Source organism: Miniopterus natalensis, chromosome 11 (assembly GCF_054644295.1).
Source record: "Miniopterus natalensis isolate mMinNat1 chromosome 11, mMinNat1.hap1, whole genome shotgun sequence".
NCBI lineage: Eukaryota > Metazoa > Chordata > Mammalia > Chiroptera > Miniopteridae > Miniopterus > Miniopterus natalensis.
Genome location: NC_142091.1, coordinates 40692033 through 40706898, shown reverse-complemented (window position 1 = coordinate 40706898; position 14866 = coordinate 40692033). Strand labels below are relative to the sequence as shown.

The 14866-nt window shown below is 39.4% G+C and overlaps 1 protein-coding gene across 2 annotated transcripts in view; it reads right to left on the bottom strand.

Moving 5' to 3' along the window:
* The window catches only part of LOC107544173 (stromal interaction molecule 1), a 167805-nt gene that overhangs the window by 23680 nt on the left and 129259 nt on the right, over positions 1-14866 (bottom strand). For both annotated transcript variants that reach the window (XM_087821702.1, XM_087821703.1), the window contains exons 4-5: positions 3986-4097; positions 575-690 (exon numbers count right to left, since the gene is read on the bottom strand). In XM_087821702.1, the coding sequence (XP_087677828.1) occupies positions 575-690; positions 3986-4097 (228 nt within the window). The remainder of the gene's footprint in view (positions 1-574; positions 691-3985; positions 4098-14866) is intronic.

Genomic DNA, 14866 nt, shown 5'->3' with positions numbered 1-14866 from the left:
TCAATTGTTTCATGATACAAATCAGAAAACACACCCTGAGAAAAGTGACCTACACAATGTCACACAGTGAGAGAAGGGAACAGCTAAACAGCATTCAGCCTCTATCGGTTACTTTTATCCCTGAGCATAACTTTCATATTTTAGCCTTGTGTTCCTGCTCAGGGTGTTTCCTCCACCTAAAACACCCTGTCTAGCCACCTCCATGGAATATAGTCCTACCTATCCTTATAGGCAGAGCTCACATGCCACCTTCTCCATCCCTCCTCTGGACCTCAGAAGTACTATGTATCTGTCTAGAACATTCATTGTATCCCTTGAGGGCAGAATATGATTCATCCAGGTCTTCTACAGGTTCTAGCACAGCACTGGCACAAAGCAGATGTTTTATTAATGTATCTAATGAATAGATGTTGATATCTGGCTAGACTAAAATGTAAAGCCATTTCATATCTCAATAGCAAGGTGGAGGCACTGCCTTGCAGGTGGGCCTAGGAGACCTGGGACCTCTACCCAGCCACTCCAACAGCCTTGGGTTCAATGGCACACCAGCAGCCCTTCTCTCCACAGGACTCACAGAGAGGAGGCCCAAAGAGCACTGTGTCCAGGGCCTTCAGCTGCAGCTTCTGCCGATGGCTCCGGTCTGTCATCTTCAGCACAGTCCCTGTCATGGTGGTGTTGGTTACAGCAAGCCTGTTGAGGCAAAGAGTAGGCACTCAATTCCCTGCCAGCAAAGCCAGGAAGGATCCTGGTAAAACTCCTCACCTCTTCCAGGGACACTTCCATGACTTCTAGCTCCCAGTGACTGCTCTCCTCTGCATGCTAGAACAGAGAGTCTCTACCGGTGGATCTCAATGGGGAGTATGCAGGGACAGGTAACATCTACCAAGAATTTGTTCACCCTTCTCTACATGTCCACCTCTCCTGAGTATCCTACTCTCTAAGGATTATCCATTTGTGGCCATTCCCACACCCAGCTGTAAATTTTCTGTTGTACTTCCCCCTATAGGGATTATCCACTGTGTATCTGTCTCCACACTCCCACCATTTTTAAATGAATTCTCCTGTCCAGCCCTTGTTAAAATGTCATGCTACATGACCCAGTGATTCTGGGGACCTCTGAATTATCCTAATACTAACCCAATTAAATGTATTTAATAATAAAAAATATTTAGTACTCATTAAATATAAACCTACTGATAACAAATGCTGCATACTTTGTTAGCTTGCAGTTGATTCACTGTAATTCACTCCCAATCAGATTACTATAATTTTTATGACCTTCAACCATACTGTTAATAATAACTCTAATAAGAGAGGGTCTGTAAACAAGAAAATGACCTCAGAAAAACTGGACTTTGTTTATCTCCTGCTGGAACACAGTGGGTATAGGAGGAGAAGAGTCTAAGATACGAAAGATTGAAAAGCCACTGGTCTGGGTCCCACAAGTAAGCATTTACTGCTGTACTACTCCATAAGGCCAGCGCTTTTTTCGAATGCATATCTTTGTTCCTCTAGGTAGAAAAGAAGCTTCTGACATCACAGTGTGTGTTTATACTCCTGCCTGGGCATGCAGGAGCAGCTACTTCCTTCTCTAGCCCTGGAAAGCAATTGAGCCCACCTACAACAGAGGCAATGAGACACTGATGGGAAGTAGGGGGTCAGAAGATCTGGTTTCTGGGCTCAGCTCTATCACTGAGTGACTCACTTGTACAATCACAAGCTGCTAAGTCCCTCCCCTGGGGCCTCGGTTTCCTTCTGTGTAAACTTACGTAAAATCAGATGCTTCCTACAAGCCTGGGAATTCTTAGGGCCCCTCTTTAGAGCACTACCAGGTGTGCTGGACTTCATCTCACTGATAAAAATAAGTGTCATCTTTTGTACAGTTTATTTGTCAAAGAAACCTATGAACTTGAATGCTATCTACTTCTAAGCAATGAAATGAAAAACATTTTCTAGCTAACATTTCCTAAGCAACTACTGTGTATCTTGTACTATTCTGACATTTTACATACAATACCTCATTTAGTTCTCATGACTTTAAAAACCCAGTTCTATTACCAGCTCCACTTTACAGATACAAAAACTGAGACTTAGAGTTGAATAACTAGCCCAAAGTCACATAGCAAGTAAGTGGCAAAGCCAAGAAACAATCTCAAATCTGCTAGATTCTTTCCATTATACCATGTTGCCTAGTGATGGGCCTAGAACCATCCCTACTCTTGGCACTGATGGCTCCATGCTTCCCACTGTCACTAAGGTGCCACAGCTTGACTTCTTTTCCTGAGCCCAGCCTAGCTGGATCTGATCCTAGCTCTAATTCTAGCCACAGGAGGGTGAAGTGAACCCCATGGCCTGAGACCTATCTTCTTATCCTAGGCTTTACAGTTTTAATCCAAGTCATAGCCATTCCTCAAGATGAAACGGTCCAATGATCCACAAAGTACTACCGCTATTTCCATGGATAATGAGAAAGAAACCTACACCCTGGAGCTTCACGGTCAATCACCTATTCAATTGCATGTCTTGACCATTAAACATGGATATGGGATCTAATGCATGTCTTTGTCTGCAGGGTCCAGAAGAGAGCATGGCATATGGTAGGTGCTTGGTAAAGTTTTGTCAAGTAGAACTAAACTGAATATTTCCAGGAAGTCCATCTTCAACTACATGGGGCAAGAGGAAGATGCAGTGAAAAAAGCAGGGCACTTAGAACCAGGCAAACTTTTTTTTAAATTCAAGCTCTGCCACTTACCAGCTTGGATAAATCACAAAATATTTGAAATTCAGTTCGTTTGCCTAAAGTTGGGACAGTAATTCCTTCCTCCCAGAATTGTGAGAATCAACTGAAATAATAGGTAGGAAAGCACTCTATAAAGGGATGCACAAATATTAACAGTATTACTCTCTCCAGAGTAGGAAAAAGCTGTGAAGAGGAGACTGCGGGCAACAGAGGAGGGAACAGCCAGCTCAGGTAGGCCTAAACAGCAGTACCCAGTAGGTCCGTGGCTGGAGACTGCAATGTGTGGGCATACCAACAGCTTCACCTTCCCCTTTCACCTATGCTGAAGCTCATAACCAGATGCACCTACATAATAAGATGATAGATTATACGCAATCAGCACCTACCAGACAGTAAGCCCTTTGAGGACAAGGGCAGGTTATTGTCACCTTTATCCCCAGCACCTAGTACAAATGCTTGGCACAGAGTAGGTACCCAGTAAATATGTGTTGAATGAATAAGTAAATGGATTAGTGACAGAATGACATATGGCACAAGTTTGACATACCAAGAAGTCCAAGCAGTACTCTACTCCCACCCCAAGCCCTAGTATATTGTAAAGGAGGCAAAAAGTTAGGGCACAATAGCTATTGGAAGAGTCATTCCAGAGAGGAGGCTGGGTCCATGCTAGTCAGCACCCATCTCTGCATGATGTCTTTAGAGTAGATTAAGCTATATGTGGATAATTCAGGGGAGGCTAAAAGAGCCCCACGGCTCCTGGGCAATAAAAGAGGCAGCTCTTGGGGGATGGGGGTGACAAAGAAAAGAGAAACACTACAGGCTTTGAAATCTACGCAGATCTAGTGTTTTGCTTCTTCTAGCTGGCCATGTGACCTTGGAAAAGTTACTTAGCCAGTTTCATCATCTTTATACAATAATACCTACCTTACAGGATTGATGTAAGAATTAAATGAGATAATGTATAAAAAGTGTTGAAATAGAGTACCTGGCATGTACTAAGCATTCAATAAATGGCAGCTATTAGTACTATTTCCAGTATTGATAGAAATATTAAATAAGAGAATGAGTGCTGAATAGCCATCCTGCTTAACAGCAAGTGCACAGTAGATGTGAGGAGAGGAGAGGTCTATAGATTCTGCCCTAAAAAGGGTGTAACCTCATTTAACTGGCTGGAGCAACCCAAAGGCAAGCTGACTCCAGCCCATTCCCTGCACTGCAAGTGACGGAACCCAGTCTCCTCCTGACCTTGGCATGGCATGGCCACTGAGCTGCAGCTTCCGGAAGGTCTCTTCATACTGAGGCAGCTCCACATATGTGATCAGCCACTGCACCACCTCGTCCACGGTCCAGTTGTACACTGTGGGGAGAGACCAGCAAAGCCATGACTCCAACATGCCAAACACTGCTTACACTTGCTGTCACGGTCACACTGACCTTAACATTTACCACATGTTTATGTTTTTAACATCTCACTCTCCCATAAAATCCTAGTATAATATACACACTCTACTTTTTGTTTATGTACATACACAGGGGTGGACAAAAGTAGGTTTACAGTTGTTCATATGGAAAAATACATCAATAAATAATAATATAAGAATAAACTCTGTGTTTCACATACAACTTGTGCCCACCCCTGTATATACATATATATGATATTATATAGAGGATCCAGATGATGTCACTTAAGCCCTGAGTCAGATCATACCTGTCAAAAGCCCTATTCACAGATTTTTTAGTTTTGTGCAACAAGTAAATAGCCCTTTTGTTTATATCAGACTGAAAAGATTTTCTGTCACAACAGGAGCCAATTTTAACTTAAATAATTACTGAGTGATCAATCACAATATGGCAAATCACATCATTGCCCTATATGGCTAATGTAGCTAATCATTCCTCAATATTATAATGTTGTGATTTTTTTTTTTTTAATCCTCATCTGAGGATTTTTTTTTAATGGGAGGGAGGGAGGGAGGGAGGGAGGGAGGGAGGGAGGGAGGGAGGGAGGGAGGGAGGGAGGGAGGGAGGGAGGGAGGGAGGGAGGGAAAAGATCGACTGGTTGCCTCCCATACGTGCCCTGACCAGGAATCGAATCCAAAACCTTTTGGTGTGCGGGACAATGCTCCAACCAACTGAGCCACCTGGCTAGGGCATAATGTTGTGATTTTCAAATGAATAATTATAAAAATAATCCCTTTAAAATAATTTTAATATTCGTGTGGTGTTTAGACACATAGATAACAAACTTATTTCCATACTTTGTCCAGAGTCAACAAGAAAGGAACAGAAGTGGACTTAATACACAAGGAATAAGTTCAAGCCAAGTGAAGGTCAAATGACATCATGATGTATTATATGAATCAAAGTTTCATAGAAGCGTGAACAGAGAAAGATGGTGGGAGGACTGAATCATCAGGTGGCACCCAGCAATAAAGGCATGCTGAACTTAAAGAGCCAGGGAGCAACTGAGTTTCAGCAAAAAGATACTTTTATTGGATTTGAAGTTTGTTTTTATTTAATATATAAATCCGTTTTTGTCTATATTTGCATACAAGTTTTATATAGCAACTTAAACCTCATTTTGCTTGTACACACTTAAGTAACATTATAGTAAAAATAATTTAAGTCAGCATTTCAGGGCCAAGAGAAATTATTTCCCTTAAAGGGAATCTGTACATTCCTCAAGTTTGAAAACTACTACTGTAAGCAGCAAGAAGCCTAAAAAGTTTTGAAGTAGAATGAGATGGTAAGATTTATCACCCTCCTTGCTTAAGATTCATATCTTTACCAAAAACTGTCTTTCATCAGAATGCTGTCTAATTTCCCCTTAGTAACTAGGAAACATTAAGGCATAGACCATGTCCCATTCATTTTTGCTTACCCCACTGACTCTAAAATAGAGCTTCATATACAGTGGCATTAAGAAGAATTTACTCAAAGAATAACTATCCTAAATGAGGAGTTCCAGAAACGTTCTGACTGTGGGCTAAACAACAATCTCCTTAGACTAATATACAGCTCGTGTAGATGGTTAACTTCTGAAATGCTTGTCAAAAAAAACAGGCACTCTTCTGGTGGGCACACCTCAGATCTTAGGTTGTTTCTGTCACTCTCACATAAGATAGAGAAGTTGGAAGGCTGGGCTCTGTCCCTTCATTCTCCTATTTCCCCTACAGTGGAACCTGGCACTGGTCCAAAGCAGACCCTAGGAAGATATCTTGAATGAAACCAAGTTGAAGGCATAAATGTTACAATCTCTTGATGTTATCAAGAAGCTACTGGAGCTCAGGAGGAAAGTTCTGAAGCCAATAGACTTTGGAGGTAGATTACACTATTTGCAGAGACACAGGAAGTGAGAAGGGAAAAGTGCCATGGGACAAAATGCAGCAGGTATAGTGCCCTAAGGCTGCATCCTAGAAGATAAGATACTAGAGGTTTAGGTGAAGGGTGCCTAGTCATTGCTTGGTCACATTTCTAATTCTCAGACTAAAATACATTGGAGAGAAGAATGTAATTAATTTCCAAGAGATATGTTCAAATTCTAGTGCTTGGAAAAGGAGGGATGATAGAGCTGGGATTAAAGAAGCATTACAAAAAGTAGAATGTATCAGCCATTATTCCTGAAAACGAATATATAGCCACACACATTATAAATATGATCATTTACTGTGGTTTGGAGTATCAGGTAATAAAGGCGTAATAGAGTGACACACAGACATGAGGCAGACAGACAAGTGCTGGCCTGTAAAGTACAGAGAACAACACACTCCTGCCACTGCTGCCAAGGGAGCTCAGCCTCATCTAGGACAAAGGGGCCTTTCTGCTGGGCATGTGGAGTGGAAAGAAGTCCACTTTTTTACTGCTAGAAAGGCCTGAGGCCAGTGGTACTACAAAGGCCTTTTGTCTACTGGGAGGACACCTTGATACAAGCCTGAGCACAGACCTTTGGCACACAGGAACTCCTCTATCTGCACCCTACACTGCAGTGAGACAGGCAGGAGTCACTCTAGACCAAGGTTTCTCAGTCTCTGCACCATTGATATTTTGGACAGGATACTTCTTTGTTATGGGGGGTTGTCCTGTGCATTGTAAGATGTTTAATAACATCCCTGGCATCTATGCAAAAGATGCCAATGGCATACTGCCAGTCATGACAATAAAAAATGTCTCCAGATACTGCTAATTGTTCCCTGGGGGACAAAATTGCCCCTAACTAAAAATCACTGTTCTAAATACTGTATTATGTGACGCAGAGGGTCTATAAGGGGGTCGCTGCAATCCAGTGAGGAAGGACTCAGAAGACACTCGACCCCTATAGAGCTAAGCTATAGGGAAAAGGATAATGGCTTCAGTATGTCAGGCCAAACCTCAAGGCAGCTGGTTTTAATTTTTGTTTTCTGTGTTCGACATATCACTGTTACCTAGGCAGATGCCCCACCTAGATAGGGTGTGGCAGCATGGTGTTGTCCAACCAGAGTCACTGCAGTCTGAACAAAATAAGCCCAGATGAGCTGCATTCTTGTCAGAGAGCAACCCTGTGTTCCAGCATGAAGAGCTCATTTAGCAGTCAAGTTGAGATATCAGAGTCCCTTGTCCCTAAGTTTCAAGGACCTAAAAGTTAAAAGCCTTGTTCTGCTTTCTCATTCCACAAGAGAAAATGAAGTTTCTCTGAGCTAAAGTGAGGAAGAAGGCAACAGCAGGTACAGAGAGCTGTGGCTGTCTGTGAAAGGCAAGGAGAGCTTAGTACAGAGACAAGCTCCAAATGACTCACATGTCCAAATCCAAGCAGGACATTCAAACAAGAGGTAGTCTGTCATCAGTCCCTCATCCCCCAGAGCCTGTCCATGTGGCCCCTAGAGAGATCAAAGACTACATCTCTGGGCAAAAAGGCAACACTACACAAAATCAAAGAAGGCTGACCCCTGGAGTTTCCAGCAATAAACAGTCCTTCATAAGAAGAATGAATAAGGTGACTAAATTTGTAGTTTCCAAACTTTTTAATGACATAATCTACCTGTAAAAAGTTTTTGAGCACACATTGCCAATATATGAATATCTGACATCAGGTATATTGTAAAACAGACATAAAAATTAAGTGTGAGACAAAAATAAATGCAATATAAATACAAGATCTAGTATTTTCTTATACACCCCAATTGATTGTCTTGTGTGGGCCATGCCGAAGTGTGCATACTGCCATTGCAAACTAGTGGACTAACAGTCTAACTCATGCCAACACACAGGACCTGAACTTCACAGCCTTGCGCAGGAGGCTGCCTCTACTGTAGCTCTTAACTTTGGAGTCCCCATCTAGAATCAGTATCTTGCATTATTTACTTATTCATCCTTGAACATTGCTCTCAAAGTTCTAGGTCTGTTATTTCCAAAAAAAGCTCTTTTCCCTCCTCTTGGCCTTCAAAGCACCAACTAATCCTTAAAACCCAGCTCTACCTCTTTGCTTATTGAAACTCTTTGGAGCCCATTTCAAAATCTCCTCTTATAAAATCTTCAAAATAAGTACTAGCTCTCCCTTCTCTGCTTACTTAGCACTTTCTTTATACAGACTTATTGTCTAACATATATGTTATATTATTATTTAGTCATATATATCTCTTCTCCATTACACTGTAAGCAATTTGGTAGGGGACATGTCTTTTCCATTTATGTATTTCCCAATGTCTAATACAGGACCACATCATTCTAAGTACTCTATAAAGTTTACTGAATGGACAAAAGAATAGATAAAATTAATGAATGTGCAAACAAGAATAGGCATAAATGAATGAGTGGGCAAATAAGAACAGATATAAATGAATGAATGGCTATCTGTGGGTCTTGGATCACTTGTTGTACATCCCATCAGTATTTACATTATATTTTCTCACTAACAGGATCACTCTCCCCCATAGACTTCTTATAGAAGTAAAGAGGGGGTGATATTTTTAGGGGGGAAGCATTTATCTTACATATATCAGTAGGGAACCCCAGAAATTGATTTTTAGTTAGCTTCTCAGATAGTAAAGATATAGTTTGGCCTCCATCCTATGTTTCATAGATAGGAAGGGGCCTTTTCTATTTGAGAAAGATGTTTCTATTAAATGAGTAAGACCTCCTGTCTTATTCTGAGAAAAATAATAATAATAATAAAGTTATTCAGGACTGACAAATCTCTGGGCATTTCAGAACACTGGCTTGTTACTGTAGAATATATTAGAAAAAGTACTAGATTTCAAACCAGAAAACCTTGATTTCTATCCTATCTACCATGGACCAGCTTGGGTAAGTCACTTACCCAGTCTGAACCTCAATTCTCGTTTTATAAAATATTCATCCAGTCGTCCAAAACATTTATTTTGTACTACTTTGTGCCAGGTACTGGGAACAGAGCAATGATCAAGACAAAGACCCCTACCCCCATGTAGCTTACTATCTAGCAAAAACTGTCTCCCACAGTTGTTGAAATAAATGAGTTCATATGTTTGAAAATGCCTAGGATTTAATATAAACTCCATAGTAATTGTTTCTTCATATACAAATATATTCATTCAAAAAGAGACATGTTGAGGACTGCTCAGAATCTGGAGTGTATAGAGATGTAGGCCCATCAGAGAAAAGAAACACAAGCAAAGACATAGAACTAGAAAGTGTGGGGTCTGCTCAGAGAACTCCGAGTTTGTCTGGAGCCCAAGGATTACATATAGGAACAAGGAGAGTGAGGCATTACTAAGGACAAACAATAAAAGTCCTTCAAAGCTGATGGTCTCAAACTCCAAAATCATTTATTCATTGGGAAAGAAAAACAAACACTTATTGAGCACCTACTACTACTTGCCAGGCACTGCTCTAGGAGATAGGGATATAACAGTATACAAAAGAGAGTCACAGATTCCTGGTGCTTATATTCTGGTGGGGAGAGACAAACTAAATATTTATAAACAAATAAATGTTATGTAGTGATAAGTACAATGAAGAAAAATAAAGCAGGGTAAAAGGATAAAGAGTAATGCTACATCAGAGCTGATCAGGAAAGGCCTCTCTGATGAGGTGACATTACAGCAGAAAATTAAGTGAAGGTGTGAGCCATATGAATACTTGGGGGAAGGGCATTCCAAGCAAATGGAGCAGTAAGTATTAGTCCTCAGCACTTGAGCTATATCCACACCTGCAGGGATATTCCAGGACAGATCCCTGCCTTTGCCAATCACTTACCTTGCCAGAGAAAGAATAAGCAATAAGAAATGGGATCCTGAATCAGAATCTCTTTCTCAATGGATCACTGGTGCCTCCAGATGAAGCTCTTACTTACTTTTATGGTTTCAAATCCACATCCCAAAAAGAGCTATGTCTGACAGGAAGATTGCCAGTGCATTCTTTGCCTCTCCTTCACACAGCTGTTAATTAGCTGGTCGCTCAGTCAGCCTTTGGTGAGCTTTTTAGTCAGCCAGTCACATATAACAATGATTAAGAATGTGGGTGTTGGGCCCTGGCCAGGTGGCTTAGTTGGTTGGAGCATCATCCTGTACACCAAAAGACTGCAAGTTAAGATTCCTGGTCAGGGCACATGCCTAGGTGGCAGGTTCGATCCCCAGTTGGGGCATGTATAGAAGCAACTAACTGATCAATGTTTCTCTCTCACATAGATGTTTCTCTCTCTCTCTAATCAATAAAAACATATCCTCAGGTAAGGATTTAAAAAAGAAAAAGAAAAGAATGTGGGCTTTAGAACAAGGTGCCTTGGTTTGTATTTGGGATCTGCCTCTTAACTAGATGTAAGACGATGAGCAAGTTACTTAACCTTTCTGTGCCTCCTTTTGGTCACCTATAAAATGGTGAGAATCAAAGTTCTTACATCATAAGAGTGTAGTTAAGATATGGGAAGCTCCTAGCATACAGTAAGAGCCAAAGAAATATTAGCTATCATTATTTTCACCATTCATTTATTCATTCATTGGCTTCTACTCTAGTAGATACTAGGTGAACTACTGGATACAGAAACCAGTCTGCATAACTTCCATCATAAAGGGCTCTCTTCTAGAGAAGGAGACATACAAGAAAATAAATTATAATACAGTACGATAGGTGCTAGGTCAGAGGGATATGTGGGGTGATGTGGGACAAAGGAGTGACTAACAGGCAGAGTAAGTCAAAAAAGCCATAAAAAAACTTTTTATCTGGCTACTCTAGATACAGAGCACTCCAAGACATCTACAGAATCTTACCAAAGTAGCCTAAAGATAGCTTGTGACCTAGACCTATGGTTTGTATCTCCGAGTGGTTTCCTCTGGCTCTCACTAGCAGCTTGTCATCTGTACCTAGAGGCAGAGATCTTTGTTTTCTAATATGATGTCAATATCAAGCCCTGAATCTTCACTGCAAAAAGAATCTGGCCCTTGAGCCTAGGCCTAATGTGATAGGCCCACTAGGCTACCTGGCAAAAACCAGGTCTAGATGGCTGCAGAGAATCTAGGCTTTGGAATTGAATAAACCAAACAACTTGTATAAATTCACACAATAGTAGAGCCAAGGACAAACTTTTGTCTTTCACATCCCTACTCCAGGCCAAGCCAGGTGCTATGTATTGAGATACAGAATCATATAAGGTAATGCCCTGAAGCAGTGTGGTGGGAAAACAGGCAGGGGAACAGATCACTGTAATTAATGTGTTAAGTGCTGCAATGAGATAAGAGTAAGAGGTTGTGGGAACACAGAAGGCGGCACCTAACCTAGCCTGTGTTTTCCTAAAGAAGGGGGTACTTAAGTTGAGTTTTAATTGTCAAGTAGGATTTAACCAACTCAACGAAGGAGGAGGGGCAGGGGGAACAATATATATGAAAACATCAAGGGATTAAAGAAAATGACATATTCTAGTAATTGCAGATAAATCAGTGCAGCTACAGAGAACTATGATGACGAGTGATAGAAAATAAGACAGTAAGTGAATCACAGAAATAAGCCTGGGCCTCCCATGCTAAACTAATCTAGCACAGTGCCTGGTATATAGAAGGTACTCAATCTTTTTTTCATGCAAGCATGTCTGCACAATTTGTAGGAGAGAAACAGAAATTTGGGAGGCAATATTATAGAGGTGAATAAGAAATGACAGAAAATCACAATATTAAAATATAAAGAAAAAAATTTTTGAGAGAGAGAGGAATGGGTAGAGAGAGAGAGAGAGAGAGAGAGAGAAACATCAATATGTTGTTCCACTTATTCTTGTATGTGTCCTGACCAGGGATCAAACCCTCAACCTTGGTGTATTGGGACAACGTAAAGAAACTTTTAAGGTATAAAAGAAGATCACTAGATTTTTATTTATATGAACATGTTGATCTTTTTTTCCCAACTGAGGTAATTCATTCTGAGATTACAAATGGACATTTAATTTCAATGCGCCTGACTAACATCTCAGAAATAAATATGAAGAAAAAAAATCAATGGCACTTTTTGCAATAATTTCTCTTGTCAGCAACTACTGAGCTTTCAGTGCCTTATTTTGCTAAGTCCCAAATGAGACAGCAATTGTGATTTAAGCTTATTACAAGTTCTACACTAACCCAAGTGTTACCTGAACAACAGGAAAGCCAGTATTTATCTTCTCAAAATAACATATAATTACTATATTGTGATTACACTAGAATTTGCTTCCAACATCTTTAGCAATATCTTTATTTGTGCAGGTTCCATTTAAGAATATTTCTCCCACTGAGAAATTTGGTGTCCTAGCATATTTGTTTCACTATTTAAAAAAAAAAAAAAGGAAGTCACTGAAAAATGTAAGCAGAGACCTAGTCACGTATTTACTTTAGAAAAATCTCTCTGGAACCAATGATAGGATAGACCTCAGTAAAGCCAGATTGGGCCAAGAAGAACACTATGAAAGCAACCAAGCAAAAGATGATTAAACTGAGATTCTACTTCAGGCCAAGATGAAGTAACAAGAATGGAATTTACCCTCCCCCTCCTGAAACAGCTAAAAAAAGGGGGCAAAACATATAAAACAATGATTTTCAGGACACTGGAGATCAGCCTACAATGGACAGTGATCTTTGAGAGATAGGATAGTAAACAAATAAGGCAAGTCATACAAGCGACTTGAGAGAAAAGAAATGGACATTCACTTTTGTACAGTTCTTATACTATGAAACAAGGCATAATAATATCTCTTAAAAGTAGACTGTGGTAAGTTAAAGATGCAAATTTTATCTCTTAAAGCAATCAGTAAAATAATAAAACAAAGAGTTAAGCCAACAGAGAAGATAAAATGGAAACATAAAAAATACTCCCTTATTTTGGACCAGACATACACCAAAAGAAGGCCAAAAAAAGAGGAAAGGGGGGGAAACAGAAAAATAGCAAGATAATGGACTTAAATCTAACAACTGAGCTGAATGAAAATGAAAACAAAACATATCATCTAACATAGTGAAGAGCCTATACTAGATGGATCTAAGATATCAGATAGATTTCAGAGGTATTCATTTACAGAGCAACAATAATCCCTTAAATTGGAACACATCATTAAGGAATACTAAGTTACTGAAGACTATATCAGACAATGAGAATAAGCATTTACCACCAGTTGTGTTTTCATTTTAGGTATTTTTACTCTAAATTAAAAATCAGTTTTAAAAAAGCAAAAAAACACAACATACCAGAATTTGTGAAATGCTGCTAAAACAGTATTTAGGGGAAATTTATAGCACTAAATGCCTATATTAGAAAAAGAATGGTCTCAAATTAGTGACCTTAGCTTTCACCTTGACAAACTAGGAAAGAACAAATTAAACCCAAAGTAAACAGAAGAAAAAAAGATTAAAATCAAAGTAAAAAATCAATGAAATAGACAACAATAGAGAAAATCCTTGACAGCAAACACTGGTTCTTTGATAACATTAATAAAATTAATAAACATCTAACAAGACTGATCAGTAAAAAAAAAGAAGACACAAATTACCAAAAGGAATGAAATCATTACAGATTTAAAATATATTAAAAGCATAATAAAGGAATGTTATGAACAAACAGATGCCAGTAAATTTGACAGCTTAATGAAATGTAGAAATTCCTTGACAATGCAAACTACAAAAGCTCATTCAAGAAGTAAATAACCTGAATAGCCATATACCTATTAAAGAAATTGACACTGTCATTAAAAACCTTCCCACAAAGAAAACTCTAATCTCATATGTCTTTACTGGTAAATTCTAGCAAATATTTAAGGCAAAAATAATACCAATTCTATATGAATTCTTCTGAAAACTGAAGAATACTTCCCAGTTCATTCTCTGAAGCAGCCAGCATTATCTTGATACCAAAAACAAAGATATCACAGGTAAAGAAAACTACAAACTAACATTCCACATTAATAAAGAAGAAAAAATTCAAAACAAAATTTTAGCAAATAGAAGGACAACGCATCATGAGCAAGTGGGGTTTATCACAGGAATGCAGGGTTGGTTTAACATTCAAATAATTAATCAATGTAATTCACCATGTTAACAAAAGAAAATAGAAAAACCAGGCAATCATCTCAATAGACACGGAATACTCATTTGATAAAGTCCAACATCCATTCTGAAAAAAAGCTCTCAGCAAACCAGGAATAGAAAGTAGCTTCCTCACCTCTGGCCCAGGGGCTCAGTTGGTTAGAGTGTCGTCTGGTACACCAAAATGTTGCAGGTTTGATTCCTGGTCAGGGCATACACCTAGGTTGCGTGTGGGTTTGATCCCCAGTTGGGGCGCATATGGGAGGCAACTGATCGATTGATGCTTCTCTCTCACACAGATGTTTCTCTCTCTGAGTCTCTCTCTCTCTCTCTCTCCCCCCCTTTCTTTCTCTCTCTCTAAAATCAATTAAAGAAAATATATCCTCAGGTGAGGATTTTTAAAAAATTAAGTAGCTTCCTCAATCTAATAAAGAATTTAAAAAAAACAACCACCACACAGCTAATGTTATATTTAATGGTGAAAAACTGAATACTTTCCCTCTAGATCAGAAACAAGATAAAGATGTCTGCTCTCATCACTTCTCTTCAACACTGTACTGAAGATACTAACCAGGGCAATCGGACAAGAAAAAGATTTTTAAAACAGGAATCCAGATTGGAAAAGTAGAAGTAAAATCTT